General features: G+C 45.5%; 1 protein-coding gene across 1 annotated transcript; it reads right to left on the reverse strand.

Annotated features, from left to right (window-relative positions):
* Nucleotides 1-4,827: 4,827 nt before the first annotated feature.
* LOC143288807 (uncharacterized) lies at nt 4,828-15,478 on the reverse strand. Its single transcript, XM_076597441.1, has 5 exons — nt 15,306-15,478; nt 11,256-11,463; nt 10,136-10,275; nt 8,130-8,385; nt 4,828-5,501 (listed from the first exon to the last, which is right to left on the reverse strand). Exons 1-5 carry the CDS (start codon nt 15,346-15,348, stop codon nt 5,273-5,275), a joined length of 876 nt encoding a protein of 291 aa, XP_076453556.1. The 5' UTR covers nt 15,349-15,478; the 3' UTR covers nt 4,828-5,272.
* Nucleotides 15,479-17,420: the final 1,942 nt, after the last annotated feature.

Genomic DNA, 17,420 nt, shown 5'->3' on the forward strand with positions numbered 1-17,420 from the left:
AGTGTGTGTAGTGTGTGTGTGTGTGTGTGTGTATGATGTGTGTGCGTGCGTGTGTTTGTAGCGGAGTGTGTGTGTGTGTGTGTGCGCGCGCGCGCGTGCGTGCGTGCTTGTATCTGTGTGTCTGTGTATCTATGTGTCCATTCACTATTCACAAAGAACTTCGACCACTGTGTTAAAAAAAAAAAAAAAGGAAAAAAAAGTTGGCCTTGTTAACCTGTTACGCCCCGTGACGTTACAACGCGCGCAGCATGACTCACTGGCACACGACAGCATTAGCAGGAGGAACTGCGAGCATCCTTTTGGCGATCGTACTTTTAACCCACTTGACCTTAGAGCTCATCTCGCCGAGAGAGAGAGAGAGAGAGAGAGAGAGAGAGAGATGGAGGTGAGGGGGTGGGGGTGGGGGTGTCAGGAGGAAGAGAGGGTGGGGGGTGGGTGAGGATGGGGTTGGGGGGGTGGGGGGTGGGAGTGGAAACAGGAAAGGGCTTGTTTTCAGAGCGCCCCCCGTCCGTCCGGCGGTCCAAGTCCGATCTGCCTAGGCGTAATTGACGTCAGTGTGTGTGTGTGTGTGTGTGTGTGTGTGTGTGTGTGTGTGTGTGTGTGTGTCTGCCCCTCTCTCTCTCTGTCTCTCTTTGTCTCTGCCACTGTCTGTCTGTCTCTCTCTGTCCCGTCTCTCTTTCTCTCTCACTGATCTTCTCTTTCTCTCTCTGAAGCCTCACTCCCAATACATCACACACTTCCCCCCCTTTCTCTCTTTCTCTTTGCTGTCGGCCACCCTGTGTGTGTGTGTGTCTGTGTCTATTTGTCTGTGTGTGTGTGTGTGTGTGTGTGTGTGTGAGAGAGAGAGTGTGTCTGTCTGTCTATCTATCTGTCTTTCGTCTGTATCTTCGTCAGTTTTTCTTCCACATGTTCAACGTTGAGTGAGGGTTTTACACGCCACAAGCTGGGTTTTTCCCGGTTCAGTTCTCCTCTGACCCAATTATCCCAACTCTCAATCGTTCCTGTTTTGGGTGGGTTTTGTTGTTGTTGTTGTTGTTTTGCGTATGTTCGACTGTGTGTGTGATATTCTTGTGTGTCTTCTTCTCTTCCTCCTTGTTCTTCTTCTCCTCCTCCTCTTCCTCCTCCTTGTTCTTCTTCTTCTCCTCCTCTTCCTCCTCCTCCTTGTTCTTCTTCTTCTCCTCCTCCTCCTTCTTCTTCTCTCTCTCTCTCCCCTCCCCAGCTCCCTCCCTCTGTGCCCCACCTCCAAAGCCTCAGACTGTGGATGACTGAATTTCAGTATTCCCGACGAGTGTTAGGGTTTCCATTTTGGCAATGTCCATGAAGTTCCGTGCAGCGTCACTAATATTTCTTCTTCTTCTTTTCTCTCTCTCTCTCTCTCTCTTTTTTTTTTTTTTTTTTTTTAATCTGTAAATGTATTTGTTTCACTATCAAAGTGGACTTTTCTACGCATTTTGTCCCTGACAACCGTTTTTGTGGGGGACAACAAGTTCTTTTGCGTGCGTTCAGTTCTACACACGGGACCTCTGTTTATCGTCTCATTCGAATGACTAGCACCCAGACCGTCAGTCAGTGTGTTGTGGAGGGAGGAGTAATAATCCTAGTCTGTATAACACACACATGTGGAGTGATGGCCTAGAGGTAACGCGTCCGCCTAGGGAAGCGAGAGAATCTGAGCGCGCTGGTTCGAATCACGGCTCAGCCGCCGATATTTTCTCCCCCTCCACTAGACCCTGAGTGGTGGTCTGGACGCTAGTCATTCGGATGAGACGATAAACCGAGGTCCCGTGTGCAGCATGCACTTAGCGCACGTAAAAGAACCCACGGCAACAAAAGGGTTGTTCCTGGCAAAATTCTGTAGAAAAATCCACATCGATAGGAAAAATAAACTGCATGCAGGAAAAAATACCAACAAAAAAAAATGGGTGGCGCTGTAGTGTAGCGACGCGCTCTCCCTGGGGAGAGCAGCCCGAATTTCACACAGAGAAATCTGTTGTGATAAAAAGAAATACAAATACAAATACACAACAAACTGCACAGACTGAAGGCGGGGAAAACATTGTAACACAACAAATAAGTATTGACAACAAAACAATAAAGCTTTACGAACATCTCGGATGAATTCATCACCGGATATTTTTTTTATTGTCAAAAATTCACAGTCTCACGCTATTGTAATACAGGAATGTGGATTTAATTTTGAATCGAAAGGGGGGACATGAAAGAAAAAGCATGATATCTGAGTAATTATGGACACGGACACATTAGGAAATCAAGATCAATCTGTTTATATCTGTACAGATGATAAGATGATAGATAATGTATTTCTGATAAAATAGTGCGTTTGAAATTATAAGAGTATACAGTGTTAGTAGTAATGAGAAAATAGACCGTTTATAATACTATACAGTGTTTACAGTAATTAGAATATAAAACGTTTCATGGATTAAGGTTATAGAGAGTTTACCATAATGAGATGCAAACTTGTTACAGTAATTGTAATGTGTTGATAAAACTATACAGTATTTGCAGTGATGAAAATATCAGCAAGTTTACTGCGATAAGGTTATAAAGTGTTTACAGTAATGAGAATATGAAACTGGTTTACAATAATGGGAATATAAAGTGTTCATTAATAACTAGATTATAATGTTGATAATGATAAGAATACAAAGTGCTTTGAGAAATGAGAAGAAGAAGAAAAAAACACGAGTTTACAGGAAGATTGATATATCGTGTTTACAGTGAGATTATGAATTGTTTAAAGTAGTTAAGCTGTAAAATATTCACAGATGTAGAAATATAAAGTGTGGGTAGTTATTTCTTTCTAAGTATATACAATATAAAATGTAGCAGTAAGCAATAAGCACAGCGAAAAAATGTCAGACATCTACAGAAGGTATAATAACAATGTAAAGTGCATCACAGCAGTAACAATGTAACGTGTTTGCGTGAACAGGAGAATAAAGCATTCACCGCATTGATACTGTTAATTGACATGTAAACTCGAAAGTATATGAAAAATATAATATGTCCGCAATAAAAAATATTAAAAAAATACAGTGAAGTACGTGCATGTGTTTATGAGCGTCGCGAGAGCGACTGGGGTTTCATAGAAAAGCATGGCAGTCTTCTTGGGTTCCCAAATCGCAGGTGCTTTTAATTCCACCCACTTAAGCTCACCTCTGTCTCTCTGTCTGTCTCTGTCTTTGTCTGTCTGTCATTTCTGTGTGCTAATAAGTAGAAGAAGGAGGAGGAGTTGTTCCTTCCTTCCTTCCTTCCTTCCTTCCTTCCTTTACACGAAAAACCTCCGAAGAATCCTGCGAACCTTCTGACCCAGTACCATCTCCAGTCAACAACAACTCGCCCAGTTCATTCAAGAAAACATGGAGACCGTCATCATACGATGGCGGTGGAAGTGGACTCGACAAATCACGCGAAGAGAGCAAGGTCACATCACCAGGACAGCCCTTCACTGGACACCAGAAGGTACAGACACTAGAGAGGAAGGTCACATCACCAGGACAGCCCTTCACTGGACACCAGAAGGTCAGACACAAGAGAGCAAGGTCACATCACCAGGACAGCCCTTCACTGGACACCAGAAGGTCAGACACAAGAGAACAAAGTCACATCACCAGGACAGCCCTTCACTGGACACCAGAAGGTAGAGCAAGACAGCAAAGCCAAAGAACACCTGGCACAGAACAGTGGAAGGAGAACTGCAGACCCTGAAGCACACCAGGGGTACCATTCAGACACTGGCCCAAAACAGACGGGAGTGGTGAGGTTCTTCATTGCTGCCCTATATGCCAGAGGGTGTAATGGGCGGCGAGAAAGACAGTAAGTAAACAAGCAAGCGAGTGAGTAAGTATGCAAATAGAGAAGGAAAACGTCAACAATAATGATGATGTGATGATAATGATAATGATGATAATTGTAATAGTATAATAATAAGTACTACCAGTACTAGTAGTATTACTTACTTACTTACTTACTTACTTACTTACTTACTAATCCTTCTCTTCCGCGTGGTACATAGAGCAGTCACCAGAGAACTACACAGCTGTGCTTTTTAGCTGCCCCCAGGTATAGCTCATCTCCGCTAGTTCTTCTTCCACTGTCCCGCACCAAGTCTTCCTCGTGCCTTTCGTCCATCTAGTGTCTAGTGGAGGGCAGCTTTGGAAGGCTCTGTGGTAACATTCCCAGGACGTGTCCAATCAGTAAAGTCCAGATCCTCAAGCAGGCTTGTAAGAGTCCGCCTGATTCATCTTCTGCCTTGCTGCACATCCAGTCCATTCAAAGGAAGGGAGAAAAAAAAGGGGGGGGGGGGGGTCGGGGGGGGGGGGTGATAGCGTACATCCTTGTTTCATTCCATTCTGTCGAATGGGTCTGTCACAGTAGTTACACGTGTTGCTTAATTTCTGTACTGAGGTGATAAAGTTATTATGATTCTGTGACTTAAAATCGACCTGCAAGAGTCTGATGATGTTGACAATTTTTCGGGGAATGCCATGGTGTATCAGGATTTTCCAAACTGTACCTCTGTGAATGCTGTCAAACACCTTTTCCGAATCAAGTAATGTGGTGTAGATTGACGTATTCCATCCTTTCCTTTGCTCATGAGTTTATTATTACGTCTCCTTGCAGTGTACAGATTATTTTCTGAATTCGTTTACTGGGGCAACTGTTAGGCGTTCTTTACGATCTTGTTGCTACAAATCAGTGAAACCGGTTCGAAACAGAGGTTACCGAAATAAGGTTAAACGAATACAAGAAAGCCCAAGGGAAGACAGGATGAAAGACAGAAAGAAAGAAATGTTTGGAATTTTTTTTGTTATGAGTTGTGGGCGTTTTGTCTTCACTGGAACTAGAAAACTGTAAGCGGACAAACTACTACCGCTACTACTACTACTGCCACTACTTCATGGTCTGCTGCTACTACTACTGTAGTTGAAGTACCTTCTTCAACAACTACTACTACTTCTACTGCTTATTCCATGACTACTACAACCAAACACTACTTCTATGTTACTTGCACCAAATAAGCTTGTTTTTCACTGTACAATCATGCCTTCATCGTTATTATAAATGCTTGATCAAGGGTACAATAATTTATCTGGGAAAAGGAAGCAGATGGATAAGGCGGGTAAGTAAAAATCGATAATTAAGCAATATTCTGTTCAACAGCCATGATGTCCGTTCATGTAAACAGTAGGCTTAAAAACGCTGCTAATCCTTCCTCAGTCAAGAGCGATGCTCTTCCACTTAAGAACTACCACACGCGGACCAGCACAAGACAGAAAGCAGACAAGACCGTTGCCCAGGTAACTGAGGCGTTGCTGGCGCCACCACCACCTACTTCTTGCGCCTCCCAAGCCTGCATCTTGGCGGCACATCTGGGTGACGACATATCTTTCATGAACTGCACCATGACGTCAGCCGTTTTGACGTCACAGGTCTGTACGTTCTGCTTCACACATTTCGTCATTTGGTACGTCATCCTGGAATCGGGAGGAAAAAAAATGGAGGATGATTTTGACTCACTGTAATACTGAAAATTCACAAAATAAAGTGATAATATGTTGGGCCTCTGGCCCGTAACGGGGTCAGTGACATACATGCTGTGTGCAGCAAGGAAAATGTTTGTATTTTAGAGCTTGCGTCATTGCTTTGTGAACAAATCAAGACAGCTTCACTGGAAACCGACAGAAGATGGGTGAGGATGTGGTTGGAGGGGGGTATTCACTAAAGGACACAGGACTCGTGTATGAACGGGTGGAGTGAACACTGATCTACTATAATATATATATATATATATATATATATATATATATATATATATATATATAAATAAAACACTAAAACAAAGTGAAAAACAACACCTATTTTGTTAATTCGCTGCCACCCGGCAGCTTGGTCACAGACTACACTGATAACAGATGACGTAATGCTATTTTTTACATCATCTTTCTGACCTTACATGACGCCTTCTTCTACGTAAAGTTATCATGTTCTAAATGTTCCTTCAATTGGACATGTACACATCACTCTTTTTCACACTCTCTCTCTCTCTCTCTCTCTCTGTATCTCAGTGATCGTGTGTAACCACCACCACGACAAACCTGCATATGTTTATCTGCATGTATATGCAGTCTGCAGGGAGTTAAGACATTCTCTTTCATTATTTCTTTCTTTCTTTCTTTCGGTAACATTTTCTCTGCTTCTTTTTCAACAATACTCCTCCTCCTCCTCCTCCTCCGTCTTGTTCTTCTCTTCTCCTCCTCCTCCTCCTTCTCTCTCCCTCTCCCCTTCCCAGCTCCCTCCGTCTGTGCCCCACCTCCAAAGCCTTGACTGTGGATGACTGAATTTCAGTATTCCCCACGAGTGTTAGGGTTTCCATTTCGGCAGTGTTCGTGGAGTTCTGTCCACTGACGCAACATCTAGACTTGTCGTTTCTCTCATCCTCTCTCGCCTTGACTACTGATCAGCACTGTCCTGGGGAACCACGCTGAACAGATCTTCCTCGGACAACTCCCTCTTGTGTCCTTTCTTCATCAGTGGGTTTAACCACCTGCAATGACACATAATAATGTGTCGTTTCTCTCATTCTCTCTCGCCTTGACTACTGTAACTCTCTACTGTCTGGTTTGCCTGCTTCATCCATTCAGTCCCTTCAGCGCATACAAAACTCTGCTGCCCGACTCGTCCTCAGAAAGAAAAGATCTGAGCACATCACTCCTCTTTTGCAACATCTCCACTGGTTCCCTGTCTCACACCGAATAAAGTACAAGATCAGCACTCTATGTTATAAATGTATTCACAAAACTGCCCCTTCCTATCTCTGTGGCTGCCTTCACCTCTACACTCCATCTCGCTCACTACGATCGGCTTCGGATCCACTCTGTTTACGCATACCCAGATTCAAACACTCGACTGTTGGCCGCCGTTCTTTCTCTGTCTCTGGACCTTGTGATTGGAATGAACTTCCTCTTTCGCTTCGTCAAGTCTCCACTCTCAGCTCTTTCAAGTCTGGCCTTAAAACCCACCTCTTCCCAAAATAGCCTCCCTTGCTTGCCCTTTCTTGTCTAGTTTCTGCAGTTTTAGAGTTATGCATGCGTGTGAATGACTGGTGCGAAAACGCTTTGATTTGTCTCTGCACAAGATTCAGCGCTATATGAATACCATTATTATTATTATTAGTTCCGTGCAGCGTCGCTCATATTTCTTCTTCTTCTTCCCGGTTCTTCTTCCTTAGTAACTGTGACGAGTCATTGGGGCGCAGCCCAGACGAACTGTTCACCAGATTCCTCACGGTCTGTCGGTCGCGTCAAAGCCAGTGTCTCTGCAGAAGATTTCCCTGTCCGTTCTGCAGTGTTGTCAGTCTATCATTATTAGTTTGTTTTTCTTTCTTCATTCCGTCTCCCTCCCTCAAAGGTTTCTTTGAGGACTGGTTAAGCATGGCCATTGGGTCTTGTTATATGGTCATACCACCGCAGTTTTATTTTCATGTGTGCATTCAAACTAGGAGGCAAGATTGTTCTGGGTCTTAGTGCTGCATCCTTGGGGGCTAGTTGGCCTTTGGGACCATCTCCAGCGCCGACTGTCGTAAAGCCTTCGTGGTCGGGAAAGTGGGGATGTAACTTGGGAAATACACTCTCCACTATTATCAAATTCTACCCAGTGAAAAGGCGCCGCCTCAGAATCATGGTTTAAGTGTGCGTGCTGGCTGTCTGGGCATCAGTTCTTGTCTAGCTCGTCTGGGCGTCGGTCGCTTGTGTCACAGCTCGCGTCACTTGGCTGATGCGAGCCACAATGATCGAATCTTAGCCCAGGGACAGCAGTTGCCGCCACTGCTGTTCTGATGATCACTGTCGACTGGCTAGCGTGTCATACATTGAAAAAATAGAATTGAATTAATCATACTACCACTACTAGTACTACTACTAGTAATGATAATAATAACAATAATAGTAATGATAATTGTGATAATGATAATAATAATAGTAATGATAATAATTACAACAAAAAAAGGAAAAATCATCATCATCATTAGTAGTAGTAGTAGTAGTAGTAGTAGTAGTAGTAAACGAGACACCAAACGAACGAGAAGCTTCCAACAACCCACTCACAGGCAGATCAAATTGTTCCAGGCCTTCCGATCCATCCTCCCCTGAGGTGGCTTCCATTCCGGTTCGGGTGGCGAGGTGCTGTTAGCTCCTTCCGCTTCTGGCTCGGAGGTTGGGGGGTAGCTGGAAGAGGATGGGGGTCGGGGTCGGGATCTGGAGGTGGTGTTCCCACCTTTCCCCCATTTCCCGTGGCCCAGCATCTCCTCGTGACACTGCATCGTCGTTTCCCAGTGGGTCAGCAGGCACGCCGGATCGATTTCTGGTTGATGAATGAATCAATCAGTCTATCTATCTATCAATAGATTAATAGATAGATATTGGATCTATTTCTCATTGATAAATGAATGAATGAATGATAAATAAATGAATAAATATTGGATCCATTTCTGATTGATAAAAAAGATAAATAAATTGATACAGAAATGAACAGATAAATGAATAAACAATAAATGAAAAAAAAATAGATAAATAAATAAACTGGACAGAGAAATAAACAAAGAAATGAATGAATGAATAAATAAATAAATAAATTGGAGAATGGTACAGGTTTGAATTAATAACAAATCGAAAAATACATTAGTTTCAGTTTCAAGGAGCTGTCAGAGCGTGCTGGATGACCCATACACGATACACCATATCTTCAAAAACAAAACAAAGGAGGGGGGGTGTTGAGGGGGTGGGGGGGGGGTAAACGCTTGACCTTCACATGAACCCAATCTTACAGAGTTTATTTAATGATTGTTGGATAGATACATGGACCTCAGCATAAAGTCATTTAGTCAGATATGAAAGTTGATGATATACGTCAATTAAGGAACCATATAGTTTGAGATAAAAGCTCACTATCAATTAAGGAGGAAAAAATATATATACATAATACTTTAATAGTCATATACAAACTCTGTTCACACAAATTGGTGAGTTCATGTTACACTATCGATTTTAGCACAGAAGCCATACAAGTGCAGAAGCCATAACTTTAAATAGTTTAAAGGTAACAGCTCATTATCGCTTTTAGAGCTGTAGCCATTTACATAGTTTAAAGGTAACGGCTCACTATCGGTTTTAGATCAGTGGCTATTTGCATAGTTTAAAGGTAACGGCTCATTATCGATTTTAGAGCAGTGGCCATTTACATATTTTAAAGGTAACAGCTCATTATCGATTTTAGATCAGTGGCCATTTACATAGTTTAAAGGTAACGGCTATCTATCGATTTTAAAGCAGTGGCCATTTGAATAGTTTAAAGGTAACAGCTCACTATCGATTTGAGCAGTGGCCATTTACATAGTTTAAAGGTAACAGCTCAATATCGGTTTTAGAGCAGTGGCCATTTACATAGTTTAAAGGTAACAGCTCACTATTGCTTTTAGCGCAGAAGCGATAAAAGCGCAGAAACCACTTAGATAGTTTAACGGTAACAATAATTATGTCACTATTGATTTCAGTTCTAAAGCCATAAAACCAGCAAAAAAAAAAGAAGAGAAAATTCATATAGTTTACACACAACATTTCCTTTTCGAATTTAGCACAGAAGCCTTTTATATAGTTTAAATAAAGGCACAACAGCTGACTATCGATTTCAGCGCAGAAACCATCTCCTTGTCGATTTTAGTGAAGACGCCATTAGCGTAGTTTAAAGTTAACAACGTCTTTTCGATTTTAGTGCAGAAGTCATTCACCCGGGGAAAAAAAGAAGAAGAAAAAAATAACATTTAGTTTAAAAGGTAACAGCAACCCACTGTCGATTTCAGCGCACGGAAGCTAACCTGGCTAAAACATTCACATGGTTTAAAGGTAACAACAACGTCTTGCCGATTTTAGCGCAAAAGCCGTAACCCGCTGAAACCATCTATACGGTTTAAAGGTAACAGTAGCTCACTATAGATATCAGCACAGAAGCTGTAAACTGGCAAAAAAAATATTTACATAAAGGTAACAACGTCTTGTCGATTTCAGCGAAGAAGTAATTGATGTAAGTTTATAAAGGTGGTTTAACATTGGCTCACGGTCAATTTGATCGCAGAAGCCGTTGAAGGCCTGCAGCATCCGGTCCGGTTTGGACAGTATCTCGTCGGGCAGGTTGGGACATTTGGCAGCCACGTCTTCCATCATACACTTCAGGGCTCTGTACAGCTCGTCTTTAAACCTGAACAAGTCACCAGCCGCTAACGTTTTAGGGGGGTCATTGAAGAACGGAGATGAGAAGGACAGGACAAGACAAGACAAGACGCGTTTATTTCAGGAAACCCCATGGGGACACATGAAAATGTTACATATTTTACGTAACCAGTACATGTATTAAGGTATTGTGCTTTTTTTTTTTCTTCTTCTAACAATGGACATACCAACTGTCTGGTTAAGACATACATTTTGAGAGGGGTTTGGGGGTCGGGGTGGGTGGGTGGGGGGGAGGGGGGGTCAGAAGAAAAAGGTAACGTGCAAGGGTGGTCATGACCACCACCATCCGCCCACCCAGTACCCACCATCAAGTCTCCCACCACCACTCACCTGTTCACCAACTCACCACCACCACTACGTACATACACCCCACCACCACCCACACACCCCACTACCATCCTGACACCACCCACCACCCATTACAGCTTACCACCACCGCCCACACACACACTACCACACGAACACTCTACCATCCTCACACCACCCACCACCACCCACACACACACACCACCCACACCAACCCTCCACCACCACTCACCAACACACCAACCGTCCCCCACCCACCCACCACCACCACACCAACATCAACCACCACCATCCTCACCACCACCCACACACCCCACCACCACCACAATCCACCACCCACACACCCCACCACCACCCACACACCACACCATCCACACACACCACCACCATCCACCCCACCACCACCCACACACCACACCTTCCACCACCACTCACCAACACACCAACCGTCCCCCACCCACCACCACCACACCACACGCCCACATCAACCACCACCATCCTCGCCACCACCCAAACACCCCACCACCCACACATCCCACCACCACCCACACACCTCCCAACCCCGCCCCCTCCCCACCTCCCACAACCACCCTCCCCCCGCCCCACCACCACCACCACTCACCCACCCACCCACCCACCCACCGACAGACGTCCCGGGGGTCTTTCTCCACACTGGTGACGGAGAAGTCATCGAGGTCCATGACCTCCACGTTCCCGGAGACGTAGGAGTCCCGTCCCTCGGTGGGCCAGGGGACCTTGGAGGGGGGGATGGAACCGAAGCAGCGGGCCTCCGTCTCGTTGCTGGGCCAACATCGCTTCATGCGGAATGCGTTCGTCAGGGTCAGGGAGCCTGTGTCCGTGCGTTGTTGAGAAAATGAGAAGAATGATCAGTTACTTATTAATTATCTATTCTTCCTCATCCTCTTCGTTGTCTTTTCAATTTCGTTTTGAAATGAATTGCTCATTGAGCATCTCCTCCTCCTCCTCTTCTTCTTCTTCTTCTTCTTCTTCTTCTTCTTCTTCTTCTTCTTCTTCTTCTTCTCCTTAACTGTATTTTGTAGGTTTGTCTTAGTGTGTGTGTGTGGTGTTTGTTTTGCAGATGTGACAGTTCTGTGTTGAAGCGGTTGAGCTTTTGCATGGTTTAACAGTTCTGATATGGCCCTTTGCGGTCGGCTGGACTTGAAGCAACAAGAATACAGAATAATCATCATGGAGTGTTGTTCGTGGTGGTGGTGGTGGAACCGAAGCACCTGTCCTCCGTGTCATCGGTGAACTGGCACCGTTCCTGGGACAGTGTGTCAATCAGTGTCACGGACCCTGTGTCAGTGTCACGGACCCTGTGTCAGTGTGTCGATCAGTGTCACGGGCCCTGTGTCAGTGTCACGGACCCTGTGTCAGTGTGTCTATCAGTGTCACGGGCCCTGTGTCAGTGTGTCGATCAGTGTCACGGGCCCTGTGTCAGTGTCAGTGTGTCGATCAGTGTCACGGACCCTGTGTCAGTGTCAGTGTGTCGATCAGTGTCACGGGCCCTGTGTCAGTGTGTCGATCAGTGTCACGGGCCCTGTGTCAGTGTGTCGATCAGTGTCACGGGCCCTGTGTCAGTGTCACGGGCCCTGTGTCAGTGTGTCGATCAGTGTCACGGGCCCTGTGTCAGTGTGTCGATCAGTGTCACGGGCCCTGTGTCAGTGTGTCGATCAGTGTCACGGGCCCTGTGTCAGTGTGTCGATCAGTGTCACGGGCTTTGTGTCAGTGTGTCGATCAGTGTCACGGACCCGGTGTCAGTGTGTCGATCAGTGTCACGGACTCTGTGTCAGTGTGTCGATCAGTGTCACGGACCCGGTGTCAGTGTGTCTATCAGTGTCACGAACCCTGTATCTGTGTGTCGATCAGTGTCACGAACCCTGTATCTGTGTATCGATCAGTGTCACGGGCCCTGTGTCAGTGTGTCGATCAGTGTCACGGGCCCTGTGTCAGTGTGTCGATCAGTGTCACGGGCCCTGTGTCAGTGTGTCGATCAGTGTCACGGGCCCTGTGTCAGTGTGTCGATCAGTGTCACGGGCTCTGTGTCAGTGTGTCGATCAGTGTCACGGACTCTGTGTCAGTGTGTCGATCAGTGTCACGGACCCGGTGTCAGTGTGTCGATCAGTGTCACGGACTCTGTATCTGTGTGTCGATCAGTGTCACGAACCCTGTATCTGTGTGTCGATCAGTGTCACGGACCCTGTGTCAGTGTGTCGATCAGTGTCAAGGACCCTGTGTCAGTGTGTCGATCAGTGTCACGGACCCTGTGTCAGTGTGTCGATCAGTGTCACGGACCCTGTATCTGTGTGTCGATCAGTGTCACGGACCTTGTGTCAGTGTGTCGATCAGTGTCAAGGACCCTGTGTCAGTGTGTCGATCAGTGTCACGGACCCTGTGTCAGTGTCAGTGTGTCGATCAGTGTCACGGACCTTGTGTCAGTGTGTCGATCAGTATCACGGACCCTGTGTCAGTGCGTCAGTTTCTGTTTACAATGATTTACTTGTCTTTGTTGTTGTCGTTATCGTCGTCGTTGTTGTTGGTATGGGTACTTATATAGCGCTTATCTTCGGCCAGAGACCAAACTCTGACCGTTTTACGAACACGGAGTAGGTTGCGCAACAGTTTCAGTTTCAGTTTCAGTTTCTCAAGGAGGTGTCACTGCGTTCGGACAAATCCATATACGCGACACCACATCTGCTAGGCAGATGCCTGACAGCAGCATAACCCAACGCGCTTGTCAGGCCTTGAGTGCATGCTAATATATATATATATATATATATATATATATATATATATATATATATATATATATATATATATATGTACCTATCAGCGTGGATTTCGTTTTACATATTTTTTGCCAGAGGACAACACTCTCGTCGCCATGGGTTCTTTTTCAGTGCGCTAAGTGTAGTGCTGCACACGGGACCTCGGCTTATAGTCTCATCCGAAAGACTAGACGCTCAGTTTTGATTTCCAGTCAAACTTTGGAGAAAGGGCGAGAGCGGGATTCGAACCCACACCCTCACGGACTCTCTGTATTGACAGCTGAGCGTCTTAACCATTCTGCCACCTTCCATGCACAACAGGCTGTGCAACTAGGTTGAGCCGACTGACAGCTGTTGTTTTTGTTGTTGCTGTTGTTGTTGTTGATGTTGCTGGTGTAGAAATGCAGAGGTGTGTGTGTGTGTGTGTGTGTGTGTGTGTGTGTGTGTGTGTGTGTGTGTGTGTGTACTACGCAGCACCACGTGCATTATGAAAGAAGCGTTCACTTTCCGTTCTTTAACACGGCATGGGGTGTACCAGCACACCATTTCAAACTGGCCCTTCATCGACTTAACAATACATGTGAATGCAAACAGATAAATATTTCAAGAAAATAAATAGAAAATTAATTGATTAACAAATAGATAAATGAGTGAATGAATAATTAGATGAATGAATGAAAAACTTGATAAATGCGTAAATGATTGACACAGCTTATTCAAGCTTAACTGATCATCAAACTGTGTTTGATTGCATCGGTGTTAGGTTGAGAACCACAGGGAAATGAAAGAATATTGAAAGAACACTACCTTTTTTTCAGCTTTGTCGCTTCGGCCACTACTGAAATTTGTTTACAGATGCGTTTCATCATTTGACCTGCCATGACTGTTTTAAAACCACTTGTCATTAATCGTCAAGGTAATTAGAAATGTTGTTGTTGTGGTTGTCATTTCGCTCACACAAACGCCGTTTGTAATGTGACATTTAAAGATCGCTTGTGGACAAGATCTGGTTGAGGTTCAGTTGTGATGCCTGGCAGTTTAGGGGAGTTTTTGGTTTGGGGTTTGAACTGAGCTTTTACGTGACGTTTTCTGTTGGTGACTGGTTCTGTTTGTCAGAGAAAATAACAGTGTTTGTATCATGTGGGTCATCATTAACAGTGTTTGTTTGTTTTTTAAGGGAAAAAAAAAGATCTCAAGCGAATTTCGCCGACAAAATTTAAATATTTTAGATTTCCTGGCTTTGGTTTGTTTATTTGTTGTTGTTTCATCGACAAATAATTATATTATTTGTATTTGTATTTCTTTTTATCACAACAGATTTCTCTGTGTGAAATTCGGGCTGCTCTCCCCAGGGAGAGCGAGTCGCTACACAACCCCCCACCCCCACCTCTTTTTTTTGTTGTTTTGTTTGTTTGTTTTTGTTGTTTTGTTTTGTTTTTTGTTGTTGTTCTTCTTGCGTGCAGTTTTATTTGTTTTTCCTATCGAAGTGGATTTTTCTTCAGAATTTTGGCAGGAACAACCTTTTGTTGCCGCGGGTTCTTTTACGTGCGCTAAGTGCATGCTGCACACGGGACCTCGCTTTATCATCTCATCCGAATGACTAGCGTCCAGACCACTACTCAAGGCCGGTCTAGTGGAGGGGGAGAAAATATTCAGTGGCGGCTGAACCGTGACTCGAACCAGCGCGCTCAGATTCTCTCGCTTCCTGGGCGGACGCGTTACCACCAGTTCTATTGGAGTTTAACGACCTGTTGGCGCCTACACCCTAAAGGTCAAGTTTGTTCGGCGGGAGTTGCTTATAACCACCAGCCCATCACGTACTCCACTTTATATAGCACACAGAACACCTCAAAATGTTAAACAATGGACATCACACTGAACCAATTCACCTTGATCAACATACCTGCCAGACTGATGATGATAACCAAACTGATGAGGTTCAGCATCCCGACTGCTCAGCGTTCTCAAGACAGCGAGAAAGTAAAACAGTCTGCCTCACTCGAAGGAACTCCACCGGTTCGGAAGCCGTCTGCTCTTTCGTGGCTCACGGCACCAGATGGCGCCCTGTCTCGTCTGCTCTGTGTTTTCGGACTTCATTTCTCTCCCCCCCACCCCCCTTTTTTTTTTTCTGCCTCTCACCCTGCCCGTGTGAGTGACTGTGCACTTTGCATTGTGTAGACGTCTTGCACAACCGCAAATGGACACCCTGGATATCATGGCTCTGATTGCACGCTTTCATCTTTTCGGGCGGGCACTTTAGCATATTGTTTTCTTCAGTGTTAATTTTCGTTCTCGTTTTTGTTGTTGATGTTGTTGTGTTTTTTTTGTTTGAAAGACAGTGGGGTGAGGTGAGTGAAAAAAAAAATGGAGTGGATTGGGGGGCGGGGGGGTGGGGGGGTTGATGGTTGTGTGTGTGTGGGGGGGGGGGGGGGAGGGGTGTATGTGGGAAGGGTGTTTGTGCATGTGTTTATATGTGGGAGAGGCGTGTGTGTGTGGGAGGTGTGTGTGTGCACCCCGCGTGCGTGCGTGTGTGTGTGTGTGTGAGGTGTGGGTGTTTGTATGAATATATTTTATGTGTGGTGGGGCGGAGGGGGAGGGGGGTGGCAGGGGGAGGACGAAGCCAGAGGGGCGGTGGGTGAGGGGGGGGGGTATTATTATGGCGTTCGTTCTCCCCAAACTGAAGTGTTTTTTTTCTTAAAATTTAATCTAAACGAGTCGTCGATTACACCTGATGCCTGTTTTCCCCCGTGCAAAACATGTTGGCAAGAACTCGGTAAAGATGTGCAAATACATAATAGACCTGTGTGTTATTGTTGTTATTGCTCTTGTCTCGTATACAAGTGGGGGGATTTTGTGTGTTTTTTGTTTTGGTTTGGTTTTTTCTTTTGAACAACACAGACGCACATTGATAGAGAGAAGAGACGGGCGCAATAGCCGAGTGGTTAAAGCGTTTGACTGTCAATCTGAGGGTCCCGGGTTCGAATCACGGTTACGGCGCCTGGTGGGTAAAGGGTGGAGATTTTTCCGATCTCCCAGGTCAACATATGTGCAGACCTGCTAGTGCCTGAACCCCCTTCGTGTGTATACAGCAAGCAGAAGATCAAATACGCACGTTAAAGATCCTGTAATCCATGTCAACGTTCGGTGGGTTATGGAAACAAGAACATACCCAGCATGCACACCCCCGAAAACGGAGTATGGCTGCCTACATGGCGGGGTAAAAACGGTCATACACGTAAAAGCCCACCCGTGTGCATGCGGGTGAACGCAGAAGAAGAAGAAGAAGAAGAAGATAGAGAGAAAGACAGGGAAGAAAACATCACACACATTTCCTGGGTGTGTTGTGGTTCTTCAGCTGCGGTCTCCCGACAGGTGTGCAGTCTTGCTAGAGCCTGAATCCCGCTTAGTGTCTGTATGGATACAGAGCAACTTCGCACGTTAAAGATCCCAGCTGTACTGTAAGTCGGAGCAGAGCTCGGGAGGGGGCGGGGTACGTGTGGGGGCATGGAGACAGAACTGAGTAAGTACCCAGCGAAACACCAAACCACGTCGAGAATCATAACTTGCAAATTATTTTGTTTGCTTGTTGGTATTACGTTGGTCATCGTAGTACATGTGATATGAAGAAGAGCCGAGATATGGCTTAACCGTATTAATCTCAGCCCCCCCCCCCCCGCCGTCTTGTCATTTTCAAAGAGAAGAGCTCAAGCCACGTGCTCAGTTCCCATCACCGTGTACTGTCATCACTACGCAGTTTTGCCACTAAGTGTACGGTATGGTATGGCCATGTCACGAGATCGTCAGGGCTTGCCAAGACATTCCTGCAGGGCACAGTGCAAGGGGGGGGGGGGGGGGGGGGAGAAGGAGAGGCAGACAGAGGAAGAGATGGTAGGACAGCATCCCAGAATGGACGGGCTTGAGGTTGAGCGATACAGTCAGGAGGTCAGAAAACCGAGAGGATTGGAGGATGCTGGTTGCCTGTGACGCCCAAACGGTCCACAAGACTACGGGATAGGTG

The sequence above is a fragment of the Babylonia areolata genome, chromosome 13 (genome assembly GCF_041734735.1).
Source record: "Babylonia areolata isolate BAREFJ2019XMU chromosome 13, ASM4173473v1, whole genome shotgun sequence".
Taxonomy (NCBI): Eukaryota; Metazoa; Mollusca; class Gastropoda; order Neogastropoda; family Buccinidae; genus Babylonia; species Babylonia areolata.

Bases quoted from the DNA above. Each gene is read 5' to 3' on its own strand.
- LOC143288807 (XM_076597441.1), bottom strand. From the start codon at position 15,348: ATGCTGAACCTCATCAGTTTGGTTATCATCATCAGTCTGGCAG. The intron at 11,464-15,305 runs GTATGTTGATCA...GCACGGACACAG, and splicing joins TATCATCATCAGTCTGGCAG to GCTCCCTGACCCTGACGAAC. The intron at 10,276-11,255 runs GTGGGTGGGTGG...TGACTTGTTCAG, and splicing joins GACCCCCGGGACGTCTGTCG to GTTTAAAGACGAGCTGTACA.